This window comes from Ursus arctos, unplaced genomic scaffold, assembly GCF_023065955.2.
Source record: "Ursus arctos isolate Adak ecotype North America unplaced genomic scaffold, UrsArc2.0 scaffold_7, whole genome shotgun sequence".
NCBI classification, from domain to species: Eukaryota; Metazoa; Chordata; class Mammalia; order Carnivora; family Ursidae; genus Ursus; species Ursus arctos.
This window is the reverse complement of record NW_026623089.1, coordinates 1037043-1064420: the sequence shown is the minus strand read 5'-3', so window position 1 is coordinate 1064420 and position 27378 is coordinate 1037043. Positions and strand designations below refer to the sequence as shown.

The 27378-nt window shown below is 55.3% G+C and overlaps 1 protein-coding gene across 1 annotated transcript in view; it reads left to right on the top strand.

Annotated features, from left to right (window-relative positions):
* Nucleotides 1-27378, top strand: part of JAKMIP3 (Janus kinase and microtubule interacting protein 3) — a 63774-nt gene that overhangs the window by 3882 nt on the left and 32514 nt on the right. Inside the window, exon 2 of the mRNA XM_057308778.1 lies at nt 18164-18411. Within this exon, the coding sequence (XP_057164761.1) occupies nt 18277-18411 (135 nt within the window). The 5' untranslated portion in view covers nt 18164-18276. The remainder of the gene's footprint in view (nt 1-18163; nt 18412-27378) is intronic.

Below are 27378 nucleotides of genomic sequence, written 5' to 3'. Positions count from 1 at the left end.
GATTTCTGAACGTAGTGTGAGCTATGGGCTGAGCTGGGGCTGTTTGGGGCTTTTCCCAGCTGGACGCTCTGAGCCTCAGTGAGGATGAGACCAGCAGTGACCCGAACCCCGCCAGCTATGCTCAAACCCACACGTTCCTAATCAGCACCATTTTTTGAAAAGACCGTCTTTTCTCCATTGAGTTTTCTCAGATTCTTTGTTATATGTCCCTTGACCAGAGACTATGTGGTCTGTTCTTCTGTTCTGTCCCACTGATCTGTGTGTCCTTGCGTCAAGGTCACACCATCTGGATTACCGTAGCTTTATTGTGAGCTGGACGTTAGGTAGCGTTTCCATCTCCAAATGTGTTATTTTTTGAAATTGCTTAATTTAGATCATTAACTTTCCCATAGCCGTTTTAGAAACAGCCTGTCAGTTTATACACAAAAGTTCTGTTAGGATTTTGATTGGGATTGTGTTTAATCTAAATTTCAGTTTGGGGAAGTTAACGTCACAGCAGTGCTGAGTTTTGTGGCCCGTGAACACTGAGTATCTCTCCATTTAGTTGGTCTTTAATTTTCTCTCACGCATGTCTGCAGTGTTCACGCATACAAATACTGTAAATATTTTGTTAGATTATTCCCAGGTATTTCATGTTGTTTTGGTGCTGTTGTAAAAGGTATTATTTTGTGATAGAGTAACTTGTTGCTAGTATGAAGAAATATATCTGATAAATAGAATTGATTTTTCTCTTTTGCCTTTAAATTTGTTAACTTTCTAACCTCCTGTGTCCCAGGTAGATTCTTTGGGATTTTCTATGTAGACGATCGTGTCACATGTGAATAAAAATACCTTTAGTTCTTTCCCTAGTTCCCCGTTGAATAGAAGTGGTGAGCATAGGCGTTTTGCACTGTTCTTTATCTGAGGGGAAAGCCGGTGTGTCTTTCACTATTTCACTATTAGCACAAGTGTTCTTTTTATAGATGGTCTTTATCAAGCCAAGGAAACTTCCTTTTAGGACTATTTTGCTGAAAGTTTTTATTGTGAATGGATTTTGAATTTTGTCAAAAGGCTTTTCTGCATTTTTCCCGATGATTACGTGTTTTCCATTTCAATATATTAATCTGGTGACTTAAAGGGACTCATGTTAAACCAATTTTGCATTCCTTATACGTGTCCCATTTGATCCCATTGTATTATCCTTTTTATATGTTGCTGAATTTGAGTGGCTAATTCTGTTAAGGATTTTTTCATCCATCTTAATGAGGGGTATTCTTTTCTTCTAATGTCTTTGTGTGGTTTGGATATCAGAATAAGGTTGGCCTCATAAAATAAATTGGGAAGCGTTCACTTCTTTCCTGGAAGCGTTGATGTAGACTTGTTGTTATTCCCTCCTCGGAGGTTTGCTCCGATTCACCAGGGCAGATGTCTCTGCCTAGGATTTTCCGTGTTGGAGGATTCTTACCACAGATTCAATTCTTTTAATGGGTAAGAGGCTACTCAAGTTATGAGTAAGCGTTATTAGTTTGTGTCTTTCAAGGAATTTATCCATTTCATTTGTTATCTCTTAATGTCTGTAGGACACATAGTGATGTCCCCATGTTCATTCCCAATATTGTAATTTATGTCTTCATTTTTTTCCAGACCAGTCTTTCCAAAAATTTATTAACATTGTTAATATTTTCAAAACATCAACTTTTAGTTTTATTGATTTCTCTTATTGTTTTTGTTTTTGAGTTTGTTGATTTCTATGAACATTTATTATTCTATTCTACTTACCTTACATCTACTTTCTTTTCCTGTGTTCTTAAGGGGGAAGCTTAGACTCGGGTTAGATTATGATTGGAGACCTTCCTCATTCCCAACATAAGCATGTGTTGTCCTTAGTGCCCTCTCTATACCACTGTAGTTATGCCCCACAAATTCTGGTATTGGTGCTTTTATTTCCATTCAGTTCAAAATATTTTTCTAATTTATTTATAATTTCTCAATTTCTTTTTCACCCATGGGTTATTTAGAAGTGTGTTTAACATTTCCAAGTATTTAAATTTTTTTGATATATTTCTACTACATATTTTTAATTCCTTTTTTTGGAGGGTGCAGAGGACACACTTTGGATCATCTCCATTGTTTTAACTTTGACGAGATTTGCTTCCGCGTGTGTTTGTTTTGATGAATATTTTATGTGCGCTGGGAAATGCTACATACCCTGTTGTTGGGTGCTGTATCTACCCTACAAATGTCAGTTGGGTCCAGTTGGTAGATAGTGTTGTTGAAATCCTTTATATCCTGAACCGATCTTTTGTGCTCTTATTTCATATCTTACTGAGAGGCGAGTGTTGAAGTCTCCAATTCTAGGTGTGAAAATGCCTGTTTCTACTTGCATTTCTATGGTTAGTGTTCTATGCATTTTTGAAGCTTCGTTCCTTGATTCATCAACTCCCTTCTCGTTCTGTCGTGTCCCTCTCACTCCCTGGTACTGTTCCTTGCTCTGAAATCTGCGTGATACAGCAGGAATGCAGTCTCTTCAATCTCTCTTGTGCAGAGTTTGCATGATATAACCTTTTCTACCCTTGTACTTTTAACTCACCTGGGACTTCATAGTCAAAGCGAGCTTCTTGCAGGGTGTGTGGGGTTGGGTTCGCCTTTTTAAAAATCTCATCTGAACGTGTCTACCTTTACGTTGTGTTTTCTCGCCCGTCTACCTTTAGTATTGAATGACCTGATTGGATTTGAGCCCAGCTTTCTGCTCTCTATTTTCTATTTGTGTTAGCTCTCCTTTGTTCCTCTTTTCTTGACTTCTGGGGGGTTGAGTATATTTATGACCCTGTTTACCTGTCGGTTATTCATTGCCCTTCCCTTTCAGTTTAATTTTTGGTGCTCGCTTCAGGGGCTCAATATCATCGTTAGCTCGTTGCAGTCCTTCTTGATATCGTGCCAGTTCTTGCGTAATTCATGAGTTTCATTTTCTTTCCCATTTTTCCTATTGTTTCCAGATGTTTTACTTCCAGGTACTGTGTACTCGGCAAGGCACGGTTCCTGGTTTTCTTTGGGTAATTTGTTATCTTTCAGAGGGATGACTCTCAGGAGAAGAGTCTTCTACACACACCTTCATTTCTATCATTTCGAGCATTCTTCCTTTCTCTGTGGGGATCAGTTTCCCACCTGATGGGGTCTCTTCTGCCTGAAGAACTGCCTTGAACATTCTTTTGTAGCACAGATCTTCTGGCAGAAAATCCTTTCAACTTTTGTTTGTCTGGAAAAGTCTATTTCTCCTTCTTTTTGGTATCTGCTTTAATAATATGAAAGTCACCCACTTAAAGTGTGAATTCACGGGGTTTTAGTATATTCACAGGGTTATGCAGCTGTCGCCACAAATTTAGAACATTTTTGTCACCCCAAAAAGAAGTCCTGCACCTTTAGCTGACACTTCTCACTCCCCCTGTCCTGAGCCTGTGGCAACCACTCATCTATTTCCTTTCTCTCTAGAGTTGCCTTTTCTGGCCATTTCATATAAATGGAATCTTACGGTTTATGACCTTCTATGTCTGGCTTCTTTCACGTAACGTCAGGTCTTTAAGGTCCGTCCATACTGTAGCCCATATCAGTACCTCATTCTTCCTTGCTGCTGAATAATGTTCCATGTATGGCTAGGCCATGTTTTATTTGTCCATCTGTCAGGGCATGAACATCGTGCTGCTTCCACTTCTTGACTACCATGAATAATGCTGCTGTGAACTTTGTCTGGACATGTTTTTCATCTCTCTGGGGTACATCCCGAGGAATGGAATGGCTGGGTCATATGGTGACTGTTAAACTGTGTGAGGAAATGTCAGACTGTTTCCTGACGCAGCTGTACTGTTTTACGTTCCCACCAACAGTGCATGAGGGCTCCAATTTACCCACAGCCTCACTTGTTATTTTCTAGGTTTTAAAACAATATTTATTTTAGGGCACCTGGATGGCTCAGTCAGTTAAGCGTCTGCCTTTGGCTCAGGCCATGATCCCAGGGTTGTGGGATCAATTCCAGCATCGGGCTCCCTGCTCAGTGGGGAGTCTGCTTCTCCCTCTGCCTCTATCCCTCCCCTCTGCTCATTGTCTCTGTCTCACTCTCTCTCAAATAAATAGAATCCTTTAAAAAAATAAAATAAAAAGTATTTATTATAAAGAACTTCTTATAGTAGCCATCATAATGGATGTGAGGTGATTAATTCCTTAATTTCTACAAGATACATTTGCTAAGGATAGAATTCTGGTTTGGTAGGTGTTTTGGTTTGGTTTGGTTTGGTTTGGTTTGGTTTTCCCAGCACTTGAAAGCTGTTGTTCCATTATCTTCTAGCTTCCTTAATTCTCATCTTTTTCCTCTGAGTGTCATGTGCTTCCTGTCTCTTTGGTTCTGTTCAAGGTTTTCTCTCTAGTTCTGTTGTTCATCAGTTCGACTATGGTATGTCTACATTTCTTCTTCCGTCTGAGGATCTACGAGCTCCTTGAATCTGGGAGTTGTTGTGTTTCACTAATTCTGAACAATTGTTGTTGTTTTATTTCTTTATATATTTCTTCTCCCTGTTTTCTCGTTTTACTCTGAGACTCCACCCCTACCTCCTCCTCCAGGCTGCTTGATTTTGCCTGACACTGTTAGAGACTCTGTTTTCTTTCTTCTCCTGTGTTTCACATTGGACAGTTTCCTGTCTTCAAGTTCATGGAGATTTCCCTCAGCCGTGTCAATTCCTCTGATGAGCCCGTCAAAGGAATTCTTTACCTTTGATGTCATGATCACTGTTTCTAATGTTTCCATTGGAGCCTTTCTCATAGATCCCATTTCTCTGCTGATTCCTATCCCTTCGCTCATGATGTCCATCTTTTCCATTAGACCTTGAGCATATTAGTCATAGTTATTTAAATGTTCCGTCTGGGTGCTGCAACAACTCAGCATCTCTGAGTCTAGTTCTTCTGATTGCTTGACAATGGGTGGTTTTCCTTGTTTTTTGTTTTGTTTTTCTGTGTCTTGTAATTTTTTACTGACTATCAGTCATTGTCTGTAGGCGAATGGTAAAAAATATTTGAGGAAAATAGTATTTAAGCACAGATATGGACACATCTCTTCTTGAGTTAGTGTGTGGGTTTGAGTCGACCCAGGAAGTAGTTGGACTGGGTTAGAGGTTTGTAGTTTTTGTCTTTATGCGCAGTCCAACACAGTGTTCAGATTCCTCATGGTGGGCTGCCGGCACACTGTGCTCCGTGTGGTGTCTGGAACACTGCAGGCTCTATTCCGTGTTCCTGCTGCACCCTCAGCTTCCAACACGCCCTGCACACCCGAACCACAGAAGGGGCCCTCTCTGCAGCCTTGCCCCTCACCCAGCTAGACTGCTGCTGCTTGTTACTCAGTGTGAGGCTTGTTTTGAGGACAGGGGATCTCAGTTTCTTCTGTGCAGCCTTAGATTAGTCGAGGTATTTATGCCTCAACTTGGGCGGTCAGCCTTCTGAACATCCCTGCTCTCCTCCACAGCAGCCAAGCTCTGCTCTGTGTCAAGGGGCCTCTGCCTTCCTCCCCAGGAGCAGATGTTTTGGTCTTTGCCTCTTGCCCTAGAGGCAGGGATTCTTTTCTAGATTCTGGGGCAGGTAGGAAGGAGGGATCTTACTTTCATCTTTATCCTGGTGACTCTGTGGACAAGAGGGCTTGCTGCCCTTCTCCCAGTGGCTTAAGGCTGTTACTTTGGGTGCAAGATGGGTTCTGGTGGTGGGGAGAGTCTCGTACCTGTCCCAGGCAGCAGACAGTCTCTTGAACATCTGCACCACGGGGGGAGCCCCTCCAGCTTCTGCCCTGCCCCCAACCTCTCTTGTGTCGGGGCTTGAGTGATTCCAAATTGACCTGTCAGCCCACATCTGGCCCTTAGAATCATGCTAAAATTGGAGCTGATTTCTTCTTACCCACTTCCTTCTCCTGTGCTCGGCCAGAGGTTGCCTTGGGACCTCAACTCTTTAATGGGCTCAAGGAACGATAGGATTTTGTAGATTATGGGTGAGACATTCTCTTGTGATTTTCCACATCAAAAGCAGAGGACGTTTTCTCATGATTTTAAAATCACTTTTTCCCTTCTTTGTAAATTATCTCTTTTGATAGTTACCCATTTATTTTGTGAGCTCTTAGCATTTTTATCATCGTGTTTCATGATCTGATACAGTAAAGTCATTAATGTTTTAATTGAATTTACTGCAAATACTGTTTTGGCTTGTTTTTAGCTCCTTAATTGCATGACATCTGTAATAAAGAGATGTAAATTTTTAATGTGGTGGAATCTGCTGTCTTTTGCTGTTGTGAATTCCTTTTATCTACTCTAAGCCTAGGAAGGCCTCTCTCTCCAGAGATTTGAGAAAGGCTCATTTCTACTTTCCCCACTGTCATTTTCATGGTCAGTTCTCTTCAATCCACTTAGAATTTCGTTAGGAAGGCAGTATCCAAAGATCTATTTTTCTTTGACAATTAGCCAACTAATCTAGTATTTTTGAGTGATATCCCTCCCCTTAGCGTGGAACGTAATGTATGTGGAATATAACGTGGGGCCTATTTTCTGAACTGTGTGATCTTTTTCAGTCATGTGGTCATTCATAAGGTTGGGATAGGTTGGGGTTATCCTGCTCAGCAAAATTACACGGTTTTGACCAGAGAAACTATTTCCTGTTACAAAAAGTTGGCTGAATTTCTGCCAGACCCGTGTTATACTGGTCTCTCTGGGTACCTTGGTCACGGGTGTCTCAGGGTTACTGAGTGAGTCTGTTTTCCTTCACCGCCGCAGCTGTATGGCCGGCTGCTGAGCTCTAGGGACCGGGATTTGACGGCGGGCCACCGCGGTGCCATGCAACCTGAGCTCGAACAGGATGTCATCTGACCCTCCGGGCTGTGAGGTCAGGCATGCCCCCACAGCACCCCATCATCAGACGGACGTAGAGCACAGACAAGGTTGGCTCGAGCAGGCCCAAGTTATGGGCGAATCGTCTGGTTCCCACAGTCCCTGTCCTGCTATGGCACCCCCTCTCTCCCGCTCCCTGCTGTGGGCTCGGGGGGCCTCCTTGTGACCAGCTGACTGAGGAAGAGAAGACGCGGGCCTGGCTTGCAGGTGGTCCTGCCTGACACGCAGGCGTCACCCACGGCAGGCTGCCGTGCGCTGCTGTGCCACCTCGCGTGTGATAATGTCTGCATTAACTTTCTGTTGCTGCCAGAATAAGTTGGCACCAATGTAGTAGCTTAATGCAACGCAGACTTGCTGTCTCCTGGCTCTTTAGCTGGAAGTCTGGGACGGGGCTGAGCCTGAGTGCGGCAGGCCGCTGTCCTTTCTGGCGGTTTTGTGGGGCGGTCTGTGTCCTTGCTCACTTGGTCATTAGCAGAGCTCAGATCCATGTCATTGGACTGCGGGTTCGATTTCCCTGTGCTGTGTGACCCGAAGGCTTTGTGCACCCAGAGGCTGTGTCGACCCCTGGCTTGGGGCTCCTTCTTCCATCTCCAGGCCAATGGTGGTGGCCCACGGGTTCCTCCGGCTGTGCCCTTGGGCCTTCTCTGGGAGAGGGTCTCTGCCTTTAGGACTTTGTGATTGGAGGGGGCCACAGACCCCATCTCAGAGTCTGAACCTGAGCGCGTTTGTAAAATCGCCCCCGTCACATAGAGGAAGCTCTTCACACATTCCAGGATTAGGATGTGGACAATATTGGGGGACCCGTATTTGCCCCCCTCGCCAATTGTTCCCTGCATGTTCACAGCATAAACACTGACCCTCTTTCCTAAATCAATACAGTTGTTCTGCTGGGAGGGAAGACTCATGTTTCTAAGAAATCTTGCATTTAAAAAAACATATTCTGAAACAAATCTGTCCATGGATAAAATGGCAGGGAGCTAAAAATTTCAGATTTACAGTAACAATGTAAATAGTCTACAAAAATCTCACTAATCAAGGCACTATATAACTGTAAGTACATTTTTAATCGACATACACCCTGTATGCTGGTTAACCAAGATAGATAAAATCAAACTTAAACGTGAGCTATGTCTGTTGTAAGAAGTTCTGGGACCTTTACAAGTGGCAGAAGCAGACAGACAGATGGCACTTGCTGAGTCTGGCCATGCAGCTCGTCTCTCTGGGCTGTGCGCTACACACCTTGCTGTCTGTGTCGGGAACGCTGGTTCTCGGGACCGGAGCTCTTAGAGCCAAGGGCGGCTGCCCACTGCATCCCCAGTGAGCAAATACACTGACTCCCTGTTTGCACAACTCCCACCTGAGGACAGACGTCAGGAGGTGGGTGTTTCCAGATGCTTCCCTGAGCAACTCTCCTTTTTCCTGAGAGAGCTGTTTCTGGAGTAGAATCCCTGTCGATTCAGGGCAGAGCTATCCCGCGTGCCTGCTCCGACACGGCCAGCTTCCCAGGTTGCCGTCAGGAGCCCCTCGCCCCATCGCCACACCTCCTCTTGCCCTTCTCACGTCGAGGCTTCAATCAGATCCCTCCCTTCACACGCAATTATAACTATAAGCTAAGAGATCTCAAGCGGTCTGTTCTGCCTCTGGTGGACGTCAGCACTCATTACCAACCGTTACAGCATCTCTCCCTAAATGATATTTGCAAAACCCTAGTTCTGAGGCATTTTCGGGCTGGACGTCTCTGGGGAGGAGAACCAGTGCTGCTTTTGTCCATCTGTCTGTCTGTCTGTCATCTAATTACTTGTTTAGATCGGCTGTTTTCTGTCCATCTCTGCCAGGAGTGCGAGAAGGAACGAGCCTGAATCACTACTTTCTGTGGCTGTTTCTCTGACTTTAGGGGCTGCCCTGTTTTGGGTCACTTTTCTGTTGGTCTCAGGATTGGACTGGGGGCTCAGAGGCTGGGTCCCGTCCTCAGCCAAGTGCTCCTGAGGGGTCCTGGCTGAGCAGCGACCCCAGACCACAGCCCCTGTCCTCCCCTGGGGCTCAGGTGCGAACACACAGGCAGACGAAGGCTTTCTTCAAGGTGGATGGAGCTGGCTGAGTCCCACCCGCCCCCGCCCACTGGGAGCGAGGTGCATCCCAGGTCCTGCCATGACGCTTCACCCCCACGTAGACACCTCTGGGCGCCACGCGCAGGAAAAGGGAAGCCTTCACTCTGACCACTGCCCCCGTCCAGATTATGCAGAGATGGCTTTCAAATGCAATTTTACTTTTAATATTTGACAATTTATCAGAATTTGTGATTCACCTGTGCTGTTGGAACCAGCTATACGGCTGTAAACATTGCAGTGTTTACTCAACTAGAAGATCTTTTCACAACCTCTGTGTTGAAGCTCACGGTGAATATTTTAATTTCCATTTATATATATTTTGTCATAAAGATGTAAGAGAGGGATTAATTAAAGGCCTAAAACAAGCAAAAATCTTTTTGTGGGGGGCGATGTGTATTCCCTTTCTGTGGGGCTGGTGGAGGGTAAGAAGCAGGAAGAACCGTGCGAGACTTGCACGGACGCGGATGCCATTGGCGTGTTCCTAAGCAGGAGACCGCGGCATTCACATGGCTGTTCGAGCTCCTTGCCCGCCTGCTTCAGCCTCACTGAACCTTTCTCTCGCAGGGGTGCCTCTGGTCCTGGCGCCCGGCGCAGCCTCCGCTCACACGCGCTCTGCTCTCCGTGGTGCTGATTTGGAACCTTCCACACGTTTCCACGTCTCTGGTTCCCATGCTCCTGCTTCCTGCACGTTTCGGAGTGTGTGGGCGTTCCCTCTACCACCGCTGTCCCGTCCTTGCCTACGAGGTCTGCAACCTGCGTCTGCGTTTCTTCCGGTTGGTTCTCCCCTCGTTATGAGTCCCGCTTCCCTACTTCCTTGCCTGGCGCTTTTCCCCCTCAGTTTTGTTGGGAAATGATTGACAGCCTGGTCATTTTGATTGGATGCCAGACGTGGTGAATTTTGTATTTTGGGGGGTGAATTTTTTTTGTATTTCTTTAAATATATTTTTTTAAAGATTTTATATATTTGTTTAGAGAGCACGAATGGGGGGTGCAGAGGGAGGAGAGATGCAGGTTCCCCGCTGAGCATGGAGCCAGCACGGGGCTCGATCTCACACCCCTGAGACCCTGAGATCACAACCTGAGCCGTAACCAAGAGTCTGGCACTCAACCCGCTGAGGCACCCCCGCGCCCCTCCTTGGTCCTGGGCCCCGGCTGAGTTGTTTGGAAAGAGGTGGTCCTTACACAGAGGCAGAGAGCTTTTGGGCAGCCTAGACCGGCCCGCTCCTGAGGCCATGCATTCGAGTCCGCTCCCCGATGCCCGAGTGTCGCAAGCTTGGGCTGTCTGCAGCGAGGGGATCCATGTGGCGCCGTCAGAGGCTGGGCCTCTGTCAGGGAGCAGCGCTGGGTCCTCGGGGGAGGCCCTCCCTCTGGACCCTGGTTTCCTCACCTGAAGAGCTAACATTTGGTCAGTGATCCTGAGATTCTTTCCTGTGCTGGAAACCTGTGTTCACGTGTGTCCACTTTGCATGGCGGTCAGTCAGGTGACTGGTTCATCAGAAGCACAACTGTGGTTTTGTTTTGATCCCGTTATTTCTAGAACACTTGCACTGCCATCCGGAGTCATAATCGCTGCCGTGTTTTATATCTCGAAAGAGACTTCTTGGCGTTCATGTGATCTAAGCCTTCCTCCCTGGACTGAAGGAAGTGGCTTCTACAAAAGGTGTCTTTGCTGGACGGCCGCTCCCTCCAGTACTGACGGTGAGGACCCTTTCCTCAAACAGGCGGTTGGCCACTACGGTCATTTAACATAATGTCTCTCCTCTGCCCTGGGACGCGAGCTGGCAGATTTTAAATCACACTGTGGTTTAAACTACAGCCATCTCTATCGTAGTGATTACGAGAATCATCGTTCTTATGTAACGGTAGATACGAGTGCAAGATCTTTCCTTTGAGGGAGAAATTTCCGCTTCCTGGGAGACAGGGCGAACCTACTTTGCCCCAGTCCTCCGTTCAGTACAATAAAACACTGTGGATATCGGATCTAAAACAAACGTAAGAGGAAGGCGAAGAAGGCCAACTGGGGGCCTCGGGACGCGGGAAGACTCAGCCGTGCGTCTTCGCTGGGGCTGGGGAAGCCAGCAGACTCAGGCAGAAAGGGCGGCACGAGGAGCCTGCCCTCTCTGGCCAAGGGGGGACCGAGGAGCCTGGCCGCGCCATCCTACCGGAGATGTGCATGTGGGAAGCGAGTGCGAAAGGAAGTCAGTCGCTAACGGTCAGGGAGAGCAGGTGAGAACCACCGAGGCCGCACGCTCACTGCTGCTGGCACGTCCACGGGGCAGCCGCTCCGGAAAGCGGCTCACGGTGTCTGGTATAACGACACCCGCCCAAGTACAAGCACGCCGGGGGCCGCGCCGTGGGCGTCCCGTCAGAGGAGGGACCACTATGGTCATCTAACACCTGAGCGCGCTTATAGCAGCCCTGGGATGACGGCCGAGCCCGCCAACGGCCCGCACGCCCTGCAGCGGCGAGTGGATTCACAGGCTGCGCGGTGTCCACGCGGGGACACTGCACACGGGTGAGCCACCAGGGCACACGACCTGGATGGACCCCCAGAATGACGCTGAAGGAGAGAGCCGATCCCGGAAGGTCACGTACTGATGGTCCCATTTCTATAACACTCCCGGAATGAGAAAATGCAGAAAAGGGGCAGATTCGCGGTTGCCAGGGGCCAAGGAGGGTTTACAGGGCGCACGAGGTGTCCTGGGGGGACGGGGTCTGCGTCCTGGGGCGGTTCTGCGCTGCAGTCTCTCAGGATGTAGCCCTCGGGGGAAGCGGCGCGGAGACACGTGGACCGTCCCTGCATCAGCTCATACAGCTGCGTGCGAATCTACAGGGAGTCACACCAAAAAGTTTACTGAAAAGTCAAGGCCCGTCAAGGCTGGAGTTTGACTCGCACTCTGGCCGTGAACCACGGGATCCCCTTTCGATAGGAAGGGAACGTGTTGTATCCGTTGTGTGGACTGGTGGCCGTGACTCACCATCACGTTTACAGAGAACACGTGGTGTGCTGGAATCAGGGCAGACTTTGTGTGGCCGACACCGAGTCACTTCTCGGAGACACACGGCCAGCTGTGGGAGCACCGGGTGTCCCTGTGGGACGGAGCCGCCCCTCCCCGCTGCGTGGGGCGCCTCCCAGCCTGTCCCAGTCGCTCCCTGTGAGTGCCGCTGGCCTTGGCGGCGGTGGCTCAGGGCGCAGGAAGGTGGCTACTCTGGCGCTCTGGGGTCCCGTCCCGGAGGCACGGCGTCTGCTCCCGCCCGCAGCCATCAGGGACGCTCCCACGCCGTGACATCACGAGGCGCACTTGGACTCTCGACCTCTGCCTCTGGCTTCTAGAAAACGCACTTCCGAGTCGAGCTGAGGCCTCAGCCTCTTGGCCCCGTCAACCCTCCTGTGGGCCCTCCGTCTGTCCTGTGGCCACCTCGTGGTCAGCTGTGGGAAAGAGCCCAGCGTGCTTGAGTCTCTGCTGTGGTTCGGGGCTGCCCCAGGGTCAGTGCTCACAGTGGGTCCGCTGGGTGCAGGGACACCCCGGGCTTCTTCGCCACCGCCCAGCCCCGGGCACCCAACCCCACGTGCTGCTCCCCACCCCCTCCAGACGCTCTCCCGCCCGCCCCCAGCACGACTCCTGCCTGGAGGTGTCCAGGTGTGTATCAGACTCTTGAACCCACATGAACGTCCAGCCATGCATGGCCAGCTGGTGTCCCTCTCCGGGTGTCTTCATGTTTTCTGGGGAAGGTGACCTTTAATGGGAGAGCTGTGTGTCACAAGGGTTACCCCAGGGCCCACACCTGGCCTGCCCCCCCACACCTCTGCCAGCCTCACTCCCAGGGTCCAGCCTGGAGAGGGGGGACCCTGAGACACTTGCCCCCGGGGCCGAGTGCCCCACCGACACCCTGCATCTGTCAGACCGCGAAGCCTGGTCCTCTGCCGGTGGAGCCTGTACACGCGGCCTTTGTCCAACTGGCAACAGGGGGTCCCCGGGGGGTTCGACAGAGTGTCTCTGACCCTCCCCCCACTGCCTGCCTCCTCGCCGCCCGCACCTCAGAGTTCCATGGAAATGATAAGGATTAGAAGCATCAGATCCATCCTTTCTTCTTTGTAGATAAAGTGTTTGACCAGGAAAGAACCCGTGTCAGACACTACCAGCTTTAGAAGGTCGAAGTCCCCTTATGACCCAGGCTGCTGGCCAAGTGCGTGGGGGCCTTGCCCGGAGCTGTTTGCACGCAGGAGATTTTCACCGAGTCTGGGTCCTTCTCCCCACCGTGCGGTGAGAGCGCGAGCTACTCACTCCACGTTGGAGAAGTCCTGGAGGCCGGCAGGGGCCCGGCAGGGGCGGCACTGACCCTATGGCTTCCTCGATAGCGGGTCAGTGGCTCGGAGGTTTGCTGCCTCCCGGGGCGATTGGCGGGCGGTGCATAGAGCTTGTCTCCCTTTCTAAACCCTCTGAACGTAAGAGCACTTACTTGGAGAGAGCAGAGCGAGCTCCTCTGTTTATTACCCCTCAGAGACCCCGAAGCAAAGGGGGGCAGACTAAGCTATTAATCTGATCATTTAATGACTTCCCGACAAAGTGTGACAGATGTGGCTGGGGGCGAATCAGCGTGGTCTGCGCGGAGCCTGAGGCGTGAACCTGACCCTGTGACTTTCTCCCACGCCCCTGCGTCTCCCAAGTAGGTTCGGGACGCTTATTGGGGAGGCGGGCTAATTCACACCAGCAAATGTTTGACATGCCCAGCGTTGTTGCGTGGACGCTGCCCCTGCTGGCCTGTGGCGGGTGGGTCCCTCAGCGCCCCCGCACCCCACCAGCCTGCGGATGCCAGACGTGGTGACTGAGCTCCGAGACGGGAAGCCGGCGTCCTGAGCAGGTCTTCAGAGTTGCTTGCTCTGAGGTTCAAGCATGTTGGCTGTGGGCCCGCCCGTGACCTGTAGGCTGGGGGGCTGGTGCAGCACCCTGGGGTGACCTGCTCTGACCCCACCGTCCACCCCCAGCCCCTGCTTCCAGCGGCTGCTGGTTCTTTCCGGCAAGGGTGAGCGGTCAGGCCAGTGCAGCCAGCGAAGGCCACCCCAAGGCCCCTGTGTCTCCCTCCGGCCGCCTCTTCTGTCTCCCAGGGTGACAGGGAAGATGTAGGATCTGTGACCTGGACACTGATGCTTCACCGGGTGTGGGCATGGAGGGAAAGGTATGGGGCGTGCAGAACCCGGAGCAGGAGACCCCAGAGCTCGCTGGGTGTGGCCTTTATCACCTGCGTGAGCCTGTCCCCAATCTGGCGGCCGAGCCTAGGAGGCGAGTTGCTTCATTCTGCTGAACTCTCATCTCTGAAGGCTTAATGCGGATGTCATTAGCACAAACAGGATACAGGGTAAGGCGTGAAAATCCCCTTTCCTTCCCCAGGGGCGGTAATCCCATCAAGGGCTCCTGGAGGAGGCCGCCAGGAATCCCAGCTGGGGTGTGTGCGGTCAGGGGACTCAGGGGAGTTATCTGGTTCCCATTCATTTCCATAATAATAAAGTCAATATGTTTATCATATTTGCCCCCAAATTGGTGTTGGAGAAAAATATTCGCTCTGACTTTAGGGAGATGTCAGGGAGAGTTCAAGACCCCTTACTGCGTGGGAAGTTCTCAGTGCAGGGTGTCCAGAACCCCAGAACCAAGGTGGAGGCAGCTCGGCTCCCAGGGATCGTGGGGGGCGGGGGGCAGGAGTGCTGAGCCCAGGCCGGAGCCCACGGTGTCTGTGTTAAGCCTTGTGGGCACGTGTTCCAGACGGGCAGTGGGGGTGGCCAGGCGGAGAGCTCGGAGGGCGCAGGGTGTCGGGGAGGGGCCCCTGTGCCGCCGTCCAGCCTGGGGGCCCAGCAGGCTCAGGGCTGTGGAACAGGTGTCTGTCTGGAACCCACACGGGGGTGTCTCCCTCCATCTGCCCCGCAGTTCGCTCCCTCTTTAGACACTTCTGATGCTGGCTGTCTGTCCAGGAAAGGCCTGCAGAGTTTCATTTTAAAATATGTTAAAAAGAGGGGTGCCTGGGGGGCTCAGTTGGGGCTGCCGTCGTTTCAGGTCATGGTCTTAGGGTCCTGGGATTAAGCCCCACATTGACTTCCTCACTCTGCAGGGAGTCCACTTCTACTTCTTCCTCTGCCCCTTCCCCCCTGCTCCTTCTCCCCCCATCTCTCCCAAATAAATAAATAAAATCTTTAAAAAAATACATAAAAAACTATGAACCCATCTACAGAAAACACTGAGTCAATAATAGTTGTGGTTGGGGTGGAACGCAGCAAATGTCCAGGAGATTGGGAGTTCACTGGAATCTGGCACGGGCAGCAGGGAGATGGAGGGCCTTGACCAGGGGAGGCAGGAGGACGAGGCTGTCACCCGAGACTGGGGTCCCTCTGGGGGCGTCGAGCCGAGAGACACAACCAAGCCAGAGAACGGGAAAAGGAAGGGTTTTACCTGCAAGGAGGAAGGAGAACCCCGGAGCCTTCCCAAAGCCACGTCTCCCCCAACGACAGCACTGGGGAAGGTGGAAGTGAAGGGGGCGCACAGGCACCGAGGGCCTCGCGCCGATGGGACTCAGCGTGGAGTCGGGGCAGAGGGCATCTGAAGGTGACCGAGTGCAGGTCAGGACACGAGGCCGGCCGGGGTCGGCACCTCCATGCTCTGGCTCGGGTCGGTCCCGCATCTGAGGGCTCAGAGGGGTTGGGATCCTGCCGAGCTCACGGCTCCAGGGTCCGTCTTCCCTTGGGAACCAGCCCTGGGCGTCGTGCCCCTGATCCACTGTCCCTTGTGTGACTGGGTTCTCTCCTGTCTCACGTGGCTGTTTGTCCTTCTCTGCTTCCGCGGGATGGCCGGGGTCCTGAGATGACTTTGCTTATGTGCAGAAAGCTATGTCTGTCTGTCTTTTCCCGGGAATCTTCAAGTCTGCCCACGGGGCCAAAATGGTGGCCTAGCCTGTGCGGTGCGGAACAGCCCGCATGCGGGACCACCTGCCCTTTCAAGAGGCTCCCGCGAGCAGCGAGCAGTCAGCCTGGATGTAACCCGCCAGCAGACCGTGGCCTGGGCTCCCTCCTGCCACGGAGGCGCCCTTGCCCCCCAGGAGCTTTTTTAAAAAAACATTTACTTATTTGAAAGATAGAGAGAGCACATGCATGAGAGCGAGGGGGGGTCGACGGAGAGAGAGACTCCCCAAGAAGGAGAGAGGAGCCCGAGTTGGGGCTCAATCCCATGACCCCACGACCCTGTGATCATGACCTGAGCCAAAAATGAGAGTCAGACGCTCAACCAAATGAGCCACCCAGGCACGCCCACCCCCAAGAGCTTTTGATGACCAAGGAAGGAACTGGGGGCTTTTTCTCCAGTTTGAACAAGACTTTTAACTTTCTACACTTTCCCTCGCCCAAATGGAAACCCGCCACTGCGCGTCACCTGACCCCACCCACAAATGCAGTAGCAGAGGCTGCCCCGCGGATGAGGATACACTAGCTCTCGTGGCAGGTCACAGCAGCCAGGACCCGTTAAAGCGGCCCTTCTTCCAAAGCCGCTGCTTCCGTTTCCACGAGCAGAGCCGGTGGAAGGTAGCGCTCTCGTCGGCCACGTTTCAGGCTCCCTTTCTGCACGTGCTCGGTACCCAAACATCGCCCAGGCACGAGGGAGTCCTGCGGCTGATGAGAAGCACTGTGACGGCCCGTGGCGGCGGCTGGCCCACACCAGCCCTGGCCGCGTGGCTTTGCTGGCGGGAACAGGACCGTGGGTCTCTCGGCGCCACCTGTGAAGACTCGAGGGGAAGTGGGAAACGTCGTTGCAGGTGGGTGGAAGACACTTTTATGCAGAGCTGGAAAATCTACAAAATGGTCCCGGGGTTGACTCAGAAAATGTAACTGGAATGAAGAGCCTAGAGCTCAGCCCCGCGCCTGCATCGAATGAGCCCTTCATCTCCCGGGCAGGGGCTGTGAGCGGGAAGGGAGCCGTGGGTCAGCCGCGCAGGCTCGGGCAGAGGGACTGAGGGGCTGTGGGAATCCCTTCTGAGGCCGAGCCACTGCTGGGATACAGCCAAACGTCCTCAACTCCCTGTCCAGCGTCACGGTCCCTCCTCCTTGGAAGCGTCGCCCTTCTGGCTCTGCACCCCAGGCCAACCGTGAGCGCTCTTCCTAGGAGCCCCGCTCACTTGTGTGCCGCCCGCCCGGGCCTTCCCCGTGCACCCCCTTCTGGGGCTCTGTCCTGATTCCGTATGTTGAGGCCTTGGGGAGGAGGAAGGACGCGGGCACTCACTTGGAGAGCACGTCCCTAGAAGTGACAGCGTCCTGGCCTGCGCCCAGGCCAAACTTTGACCTGATACCCCAGCTTCTGGAGGCACCTTCCTGGCCTGTCAGCTAGGGCAGGTGGGGGGCACCAGGCACCTCTGTGGCTCGGGTCACTGTCCTGATGTCCAAAGTGCAGGAAGGAAGCCACGTCCTTGTCCCCCCTTTGTGCCGGTGAGGGAACGGAGGCACGGAGTTTCCCAGGTCGTGAGTGTGGAGCGGACCCAAGCCCCGTCCCTGCCGCTGAATCCAGGCCCACGCTGTCTACACAGTTGTCGACTGGCCTGCTTCCCACACTTGGTGCAGGCACGTGTGAGGAAGGGAATGCAGCCCAGGCCTGGGGAGGCAGCGGGAAGTCCCAGCGTGGTGCTGGGCGATGGCTGGGCCGGCCCGGGGCAGGGTGCCTGCCCGTGTGGTGGTTGAGGCTGCACGTTCCCCCCATAAGTTGGCTCAGGGTGAGCGTGCACGTCCTCCCCAGGCGAACATCTTGGGTCCCCTGGAGGGGCCTGGGGGTCCCAGCCTCCACCCCACTCTCCACGAAGCACCTGGTTCACACCCACCATTGCCACTGGGGCCACACACCCAGATATGAAATTGGGCATTGACGTTGGGTCCTCGACCTCTTATTTCAAAGGGGCAGAAAGACCACCTCCAAAGCACTCCTTATGTGCCGGGCACGGGGACCTGCTCTACGGGGGGACCCGTCACAGGTGCCGTACGGAGGGCAGAGGGCCTCTGCGGTCTGCGGCTGGGGCCGGGCGTGAGGTCTGGACGGCTTCCTCAGGGTGCAGGACGCCAGCCTTGCCCCACCCGGCCACACGCAGCCCAAGCTCCTGCCGAGGGAGCGGGAGGCCAGTCTGCTCATAGGTGTGCTTTCCCTCCAGGTGAGCAAGAAAATGTAGCAGAGCCGCAGCGAGCGCTACCTGCCCTAGCTTGCTGTGGACAGCCCAGCCCAGACGCGCGGCCCAGCCCAGGCCCCCCTCGGGCCGCCCTCACCATGTCCAAGAAGGGCACGGGCGGCAGAGGCAAGGGGGACAAGGCGGAACTCCTCGCTGCTCTGCAGGCTGCCAACGAGGAGCTGCGGGCCAAGCTCACCGACATCCAGATCGAGCTGCAGCAGGAGAAGAGCAAGGTGGGCCCCCCACGCCGCTGCCCCCTCCCCACCTCTCCACACCTTCCTGGGCCCTGGGGTCTGCCCAGCTGGTCCTGGGGTCTGCGGGGGCTCTCAGGGCAGCTGGGGAAGACAGAGAGCTCTGGGAAGAGGGCAGTGGGGGCGGGGGGCCGTGAGATGGGGACCATCCTGGTTCAGTGCCGGGGCCACCACAGGGACCTTGGCCAGTGGCGCCATCCTGGGAAATGTCCCCTGAACGGGTGACAGTGGAATGACCTCTGCATGGATAAAGGAAACAGGCTGGGCTTAGTGCTTCCAGGTGCCGTTAGAAACCCTGGGGCGGGCCCATGGGGTGGCAGACGCTCGGGACCCCGACCCCCGTGGGCAGGCCTGAGACAGCCCCACCCAGACAGCCAGCACTTGGGGCCCTTGAGGCCTGCGGGGGAGGCGGGGCTTGTGCTGAGGCCTCTGGAAGGAGTGTGAGGGCTCGTCACGGAACAGCCTGCTCTGCGCCAGGCCAGGCCCGGGTAGGGGCGTTCCACTGGCCCGCTGTCCTCTCCCTCTGTCAGAACCTCTGCCCTCGCGCCCCTCACTGGAGGCCTCCTGGGAATGTGGAAGCGGGTGGGTCTGGAGGGGTCCTGCCCAGTGCAGAGCTCTTCTGGGAGGCGGTGGGGGAGGGGAATCGGGTTGTTTGGGTCCAGGTTTCTCACCACCGCGTGACCCAACCCGGTTAAATCATAAAAGGAGTGCGTGAGTACGTAAGTCACAGTCCCTGACTCGTGATAACCACGTGAAATTCAGACGCAGCGTCCGTCGGTATAGTGGTGTTAGGACACAGCCGTGCCCACCCATTTACTTGCCATCTGCTGGCTGAGCCTGTGGTCCATGCTGGTCACCTACCCTCTCCCTGCTCTGTAGAAAGGGGACAGGACCAGGACCGGTGGTGCTGGGGAGGAACAGCTCGAGGGGCCCCAGGGATGGGCCTGCAGCTCGGATAGCATAGGCTGCTGTCACAGTGACCGTGTGGCCTCTCCCATGGCCAGGCCTCCTCTGTGGGCCCGCAGGACAGTCGGAGCCATGGGGCCATGGTTGGGACCAGGGAGTCAGGGAGCTTCGATGCCAGCACTTGCTGTGGGTCAGGCGGTCACTAAGTCATCAGGCCGGCACCAAGAAGCCCAGACAGTGGCCTGGGGGGAGCCTGGGGTGAAGGTGCAAACGTCCTGAGGCCCAGGACGGAGGGTCCCGCCCCACGTGCTGCGTCATCCTCGAGGTCATCCCACACCACGGTTGCAGCTGCAGGCCGAGCCTCAGACCGTGTTCGTGGGTCGGGCCTGGGATAAAGCGCTTTGAGAGAGTGTTGTCCGTCCATCGCTCAGAAGCACGACACGTGGACATCGGAATGTGGTACTTGCCACGTCTGCAGACCCTGCCCATTACGGCGGCATTGTACTCTTTCACGTGCACTTTAAGCGAAGCCCACCTGTCCTGCAACGGCCCAGGGGTGGGGGTGCCGGAAGGGGGCGGACTCCTGGCATGCCATCAGCGCCCGGTGGTCGGGGTTGGAGCTCGCGCCCTCTCACTGCCAGCCAAAGACCCCAGGGCTGGCGGAGATCCTGCAGCCCGGGCCCTGTTCTTATTTATGTTTTGGAAAGATGGTCCTCTTGGTACAAAATTCAGAAGGAACAAGAGAGAAGGCCCGAGTCCCCGCTCTGGAGGGTTTGTGTTCGGGTCCTTGCCGTCCAGATGACAGCAGGCCACACACTGGGTGCTCTGGTCTCCTTACCTGCACACTGGCACTTGGGTCGCTCCGCGTGCAGCACTGGAGTGGGCCTGGCGCTCCTCCCATGCAGACGTGCCCACGTTCCTCCTGCCCGTGGCATCCAGGGTGTTTCCAACATTAGGCCCACACGGTGGCCCGGCCGTGAGCATCCTTGTGTGCACGTCTGAGGCCACGGGCCAGGACGCTCTTCCAGGTGGGTCAGAGCGCACATGTGTGTGCAGGGATCACACCAGAGCACGGCGCTCCCCCAGACATCCCAGTCGCCGTGGCTGAGAAGATGGCTGAAATCTTATCTCTGCACGTGGTGAGTCCCCTGTTTCCAGACTTGCTGCTCATGGGTTTCCTGTGACTCTTGTTAGAAATGGGGCCGCTAGCCTCACCTTGGCCTGTGGGACTCACCTTGACCTGTGGGAGCCCTTCCCAGGGTGCCGGGAGGTCCTGCTCTGAAGCCAGCGGCTTTGGGCCTCACGGCTTGGAATAGCCTTCCCGCAGCCTCAGCCGCCGGGAGCTGCCCGTCTCCCCTGTGGGTCTGGGCTGTGCTGCAATGTGGGGGTGCAGGGAGCAGAGCCCCACGGGCCACACGAGGGAGGTGACAGACTCGGAGTGCTCGATTTCCTACATTCAAGAGACTTCCAGGTGGCAGAGAGGGTAGTGATTCCTCATCGTCTTCTCGCCATCCAGCCCATGTTGCTAGTCCGGAAGGTGGGAAGGAGCGGCCAAGGGCACCCTGGCCACCGAGACCCAGGGACATTCTCTGAGCCCGAGCCTCCCCCTCCCCCACCTCCGGGCTCCCACTGCCAGACCTGCACCTTCCCGCCAAGCATCATTAAAACACTCTAGTTTTTTTTTAAGCGCGTTCGTGTGTGTCTGTAGATGGTAATATGTCGGACCGGCGGGTCCCCACCACCCAGAACTAACGTGTACCATTGTCTTTTGGGATTCAAATATGAAAGTTCTAGACCCTCACAGACACACTGTCCTTCCTCTGTCCTCCCGCGTGGGGCTGGTCCAAGCGCAGCTTCCCCCATACCCACCAAGAGGCCTGGACCTTCCCGGGCCCAGCGTCCTTGCAGGACTGAGAACGTGGCGCTGGCCTCCTGGAACGGGCGTGAGGGGGGGAGCGGGCTCCAAAGTGGGCTCAGCTCAGGGAGCTGCTCAGGGGTCCCCAGCATGCCGGTGGGGTTCACGTTTCCTTTCTTTCTTTTTTTCTTTTTCTTTAAGATTTATTTAATTATTTTAGAGAGAGAGAGAGCGTGCAGGGGGAGGAGCAGTGGGAGAGGGAGAGACAAGCAGACTCCCCGCTGAGTGCAGAGCCCTACGTGGGACTCGATCTCACGATCCTGATGTGATGACCTGAGCTGAAACCAAGAGTCGAACGCTTCACTGTCTACGCCACCCAGGCGCCCCCGGGGTTCACATTTCCATCCCCATGTCCACCCGCGGTGACGAGCTGGGAGCAGGATGTTTGGGTGGTTGAAACGCCCCCGGGCCCCTTTCCAGATCCCGCCTGCACTCGCCCGTCTCCCCCAGCAGCCAGGTCATAAATGAAGTTGCCCTCGGACAATGAGCGGGTGTCTCCCGCCGAGGCTTCGGCAGCCCTCTGTCCGCGCAGCCCAGCGCAACAGCCCTCACCACGAAATGCCGCCAGTGTTGCCGCACAGCGCGTGCCTCGGTCATGGTGACATGGGGGATGGGAAACACGAATCCAGTAATCATGACTGTCAACAGCTTTGTCCTTCTCAGTCCTGAAATCTTGGCACGTGCCACAGTTAATGTCACTGTTGGAACCGCGGGACAAAACCGTGGGACCAGACCCAGGCCGTGGGATTGGAGATTTCTGTCTGGTTTTCGGCATATTCCAGGTGTTCTGGAAGCACACAAGGAGGAGGGCCTGGTCTGGACCTCACGGCGGAAGTCTGGGGACAGTCAGCAGGACCCGTCCCCACCCGCAAACCTGGCTGGGTGGCGGGAGTCTGACGGAGGCCAAGGAGGGGCTCGTACCCCACTGGTGCCCGGCGCCCACCCTTCACCAGGAATTCCCAGCAAACCTCTGGAGCAGCAACATCTCATTTTGCAGACTGCAGTTGCGGGGTGGACGAGGCCCCGGCAAAGCACGGAAAGACGCCAGTAAACGTAGCTGCCGCGAGCTTCGGGCTGTGGATTTCGGGCCGATGGTTAGTTTATCACGGAGGGATGCTTGAGCGAATGGAGACTTGACCGTGAAGAAGGAAATGCTGTAAATAAACATAGGACTCCCCTGCTGCCGCCCTTTGTCGGGAGATTGCAGTGGGACCATCTCTGGTGAAGAAGCTTCCAGAAAGAGGAAGCCAGCTCTGCAGGGGGAGGAGCTCACATGGAAGGCCTCGCAGGAGCTGCGTAGAAATGAGCTCAGCGTTTCTTAAGCAGAGTGCGGCGCTGGGAGCATGAACATAGACAGTGAGGTAGAAGAAGCATGGGGCCTAAGGCCCCGTGTTTCCACCAGGACGCCAAGGCTTCGGCTCCAGTCCCAGCATAGAGCAGCCCCCACAGCCTGCACTCACGGGGTCCCGCCCACACCCGTGCCCCCAGCTAACGAGCTCCCCTGGGGCCAGGTGGGAGGAATGGACATGCGAGCCTTACACCTGCTGTTAGGAAGCGGCTCCTGCTTTAACCGGGAAGGGGTTTCCCCCTTCCCCAGGCCACAGACTGACACTCGGGAAACACTGGGTGCCTGTGTGCCCCCAGGCTGTGTCCCAGTGGAGGGAGACACCGAGGAACGGGAACCAGGTGTCTGGGGGAGGTAAAGCCAGGCAGGCAGTCATGTCAGCGGTGATGCAATCAAGGAGGGCCTCTCGGGAGAGGTGGCCCTGGACAGAGACCAGAATGACCGAAAGAAGGTGGTCTGTGGGTGGCTCCTTTTGGACAGGGATCCCCTGTTGCAGCGGCAGGAAAGGTGGCCCCGAGGTCAGGCCATGGAGGGCCGTGCAGGTGGGGGCAGGGAGGGAGCCCAATAATGTACGGTCTGGACCAGGACGCTGGGAGAGCGGTGGTGGGGGAGTCCTAACGCAGATCAGGACCCACTAGGGGACCGTGAGCTTACTGACAATTGCTTTCAGACTGTGCGGTGTCCTGGTCACGAGGTCGGTGTAGTTCTCACTGCAGTTCGTACTAGAAAACGTGAAGGTTGCTGTCTTTCAAAACCCGGTGAGGTGGGGAGGGGGGGCTAGGAATACCAAGCTTTCTGCCTCTTTGTGTCGAGGCCAAGGAGGGAAGGAGGCGGGCTGGGGCGGGACTGCAGGGTGGGCAGCCTCGGCCGGTCCAAGGGGAGTGGTGGCGTCTGCATGACATCCACGGAAGGTGTGGGAGTTGATAATGGGGAGTTATCCCCAAATCCCAGTTGTTTCCAGACCTCCCATGGAAAAGAATCTTCCACTCCTCCAGGCCCAGAAACACCGAGTCCCCACCATAGCTTGCGAGGGGCTCCGGGGGCGCCTGCGGGCTCTTCCTCCTGGTTAGGCGAGACACAGACAGAAATCTCACTGGAAATACGGCCTCTTGGGACTTTGCAGGTAAAAACGGGGCAGGAAGGAACCACAGCGAGCAAAGTAATGAGCCAGAGAAAAAAGTGCCTTCTTCTTAGAGCCAGCACCTTGAAAGAACGACCAAGACAGTGTTCCGGAAACTGGCCACGCACAGCTCGTGTGTAAGATAAGGGACATGTATTCAACTCTTCAAAGCAAGGCCTTCCTGTCCGTCAGTCAGGAGGTGGGACAGTGCCACTGTTGGCATGGGTCAGCGCCCCAGCTGGGGAGAGGACAGGCGGGCGAGCGTGCGTGCCCTGCTCTGCTGCGGGGCCTCACGCACACGACCTCGTCCTCAATAGCCCGTCTCTGAGGGTGACCCCGAATTAGAGGAAAGGTCGTTTCCAGTAGAAAATTAGCATGACGAAAGGTGCCCATGAGCAGTGCAACTGGGTCCCAGCGGCGCGGTTTGCCCACGTAATTTAAAATTCCATAGACCGCTGAGCAAATTTGTGAACCAGTATTTGAGAGCTATAAACGTGTTGTGGCCCCATAAAGGATTATGGCTTCCAACCATACGCGGGTTCGGAACGGAGTGCCCAGGCCCCTGGTGAGATGACACGCAGGACTCGTGGCCACATAGTCGGCGCATCGGGCCTGCCCGGCGCTGCCGCGGTCTGAACGCACAACCCCACCTGCAGGGCCCAAGGCTGTGCTGCGAGGGCTTATTACAGACACGCCTTTTCTCTGCCATTCAAATCAATACCACGACCTTAGCTGCTAACACACCGTGAGTCAGATGCCGACGGTCCGCATGCAACAGCTGGTAAGACTCCGGGTACGTCTCCATTCCGCTCGGGAGCGGGTTGGTGGGAGACCCGTCTCCTGGCGTCCTGGCCGGGCACCTCTCTGCCGTTCCAGCTTGTTGGTCCCTCTTCATGACGTCCGGTCAGGACTGCAGATGGTGGCCACCCCGTCCTGTGAGCACCTGCTGTCTGCCAGGCCTGTGTGGGTCACGGGCCAGGCCTGGGCCATCCCCGTGGGGCTGCGGTCTGGTCGTAGTGCCCATCCCCGTGGGCCCTGTGTGTCCAGAGCAGTTCTGAGCCATGTGGATGGCCGGCTGAGTGGGGGGGTCCTGCCGTCCTGGAGCCCTCTCCTCTGGGGGAGGGGCTGGGACTTGGGGGTCATGCCGGGGCCCACCCTGTCACCAGCTCCACGGTTTTTGCAAGGACTGTGGGCAGCACTGAACCTAGTTTCTTTCTGAACACAGTCTGAGGGTGGCGAGGCCGCAGGACCCCCACCACCTGTGCTCCGTGGCCTGGTTGGCCTTGTTAGGGCAGAGCAGCGGGAAAATGAAGAGATTCCCTGGAATCCCTCAAGAAAAAGAACGAGAGCTCCAAGAGCAGGGCAGGGCCTGCCACAGCCACGGGAGCCGACCACGAAGACACAGCATGGCCATAACACACTGGGAAGGGAACAGGGAAAACAACTGTTCTCCGGGATCCTTACTATGGGAAGGGCGTGAACGCTGCAGCTCCTGTGTTCCCAGCGACTGCGCATCTCGTGTGGATAAAGGAGTAGTTATGAGATGTTCTCCCCCATCAGCCCCGGTTTCCTTGAGAACCAGATTCTCCGTGTGTGGGGATGGAGGCACGCAGGCTACGTGGGGGAAGTTGATCAGAAGCCCGGGTTTGAGTTGGAAACCATATTGGAAATTGGAAATGCTAGCGGGAATTAGAGGCATTTCATCTCGCATACAGCGCGGTAGATGCCGTGTCTCTGTCCACTGGGAGGCCTGCAGCCCGGCCTCCGGAGCAGTCCTGGGCCCTGCTGGGGCCTCGAAATGCCACCCCCACTGACAGAAGTCAGGGCGCCTGGGGAACAGTCTGGGGCAGGAGGCGAGCAGCTGGGCCCGGATCGCCCGACCTGCAGCGAGCGTGAGACAACCAGGGTCATGGCACGTCTAAAGGCTTCAGGGCCGGCTCTCACTGGCCCAGCTGGACGCTCTGAGCCTCAGTGAGGATGAGACCAGCAGTGACCCGAATCCCGCCAGCTATGCTCAAACCCACACGTTCCTAGTCAGACAAGTAATCGGGTTCCTGCCGGGCCCACGGGGAGCCCGCTGGTCCTTTGAAACTGGACGAATGGAAGGAATGAATCGAGAAGGCCACCTGCCTTTCCTCTGGGCAGCCTATCGCCTGGAGGGGAGATCCACCCGCGATGTCTGGAAACGCACAGCCACGGCCCCACGAGTCAGGAGCCCTGGCCGCTGAGCCGCCAGCAGCGTGCGGCCACGTCAGCCGGACTTTCCTGAGGTCCCCGGAGGCCGCGGTCCGTGGCAGAGGCAGCGGTGGGAGCGCGGAGCATATATGGGACACCTCGGAGCCCAAGGATGCCATAGGGCTGGTCTTCCCATTCAGTGGGTCTGGCTCGGAATTGCAGTGAATGTCTCCTGGGAGCGCCATGCACGTTGCTTGTGCGTCTTTCTTCAGTAACTGCGGGGGCCGTGGCAGACGACCCTGACTCTGAAGGGGCCGTGGCCACCATTTGCTCCATCTGAGCCCATTGCTCCAACCTGCCCGCAGCATCCTGGAACGCACAGGGCAGGGGCTTTGTGTGGGTCTGAGTTTCCACCGGGCCCTTCCTGCATGCAGCAGGGACAGTCACGGGCACTGGACAGAAGGGCAACTATGCGGCAGGTGTGGGCGCTGTGTCTCTGAAAGGCTTAGACCACAGTCAGAACCAGACCCTGCCCAGGGCTGAGATTCCCCCTCCGCCTCCCTCCTGCTCCAATAAGCACCTGCTCTGTGACCACCTTGCTCTTCTGTCTGCTGATTCCCATCCAAGAGGCCACTGGCTCCCCTACGTCCAGCTGCGGGACCCCCCGCCCCACCGTGGGGGCTGAAATGGCTAGAGAGTGGCCTCCTCAAGAGTACAGATTGCTCACACCCCCCCCCCCCCCGCCCAGGACTGAGAACCACCATCAAAATCTTGCTTTCCCACGTCTTCAGCTTAAATTGGAGAAAAGGGCAGCTCATCTTCAATGAGAAGGGAGTGGGTGCTGGTGCGCTAGGCTTCACAGCAGCCCCATTCTTTGGTGGGAACCCGGACAGCCAGGCAGAGCCTCGCTCCGCCCCGCGAGCGCCTGGGCCATTGTCAGGGGCTAGAAGGCTCAAACCCAGAGCTCGGCGACCAGACGTTGTGCCGGCACTGTGGAATCTGAGCCGTCCTGAGGGCAGCTCGGGGTGGACCCCGCTGGACACCGGACCACCAGCCGGAGCACCAGCGGAGTGAGTCAGGTCACATGTGCATCCTGATGGGGAGTAACCGAGGGTGCCGAGGACGTGGCCTCCCGTGCTGTGTGTGTCCCGGGACACTTGCTCTGACGGGGTGGACACCACAGTCCCGGAGAGACGGATGAATAAGGCACTTTGAGGGGGTTGCTGTGAGAAAGGGGCACAAAGTGGCGGGCTCAGCGTGCGGAGGCAGGGCTGGGCGTCTGGGGGCTGCCGGCCAGCCTGGAGGGGGGCAGTGGGCCTGCCCAGGGTGGAGGGTCAGAGCTTATCACCCTGGGGAAAAGAACCCAACGTTGCTAGCTGGGGTGCCAGTGACCGTGGCAGGGAGGGCTGAAGCTTCCCCGGTGGCAGAGTGGGGTTGTCCGCCCATGGAGGTGCCCCTGGCTCTGCCTCCACTCTGAACCGGGTAGGC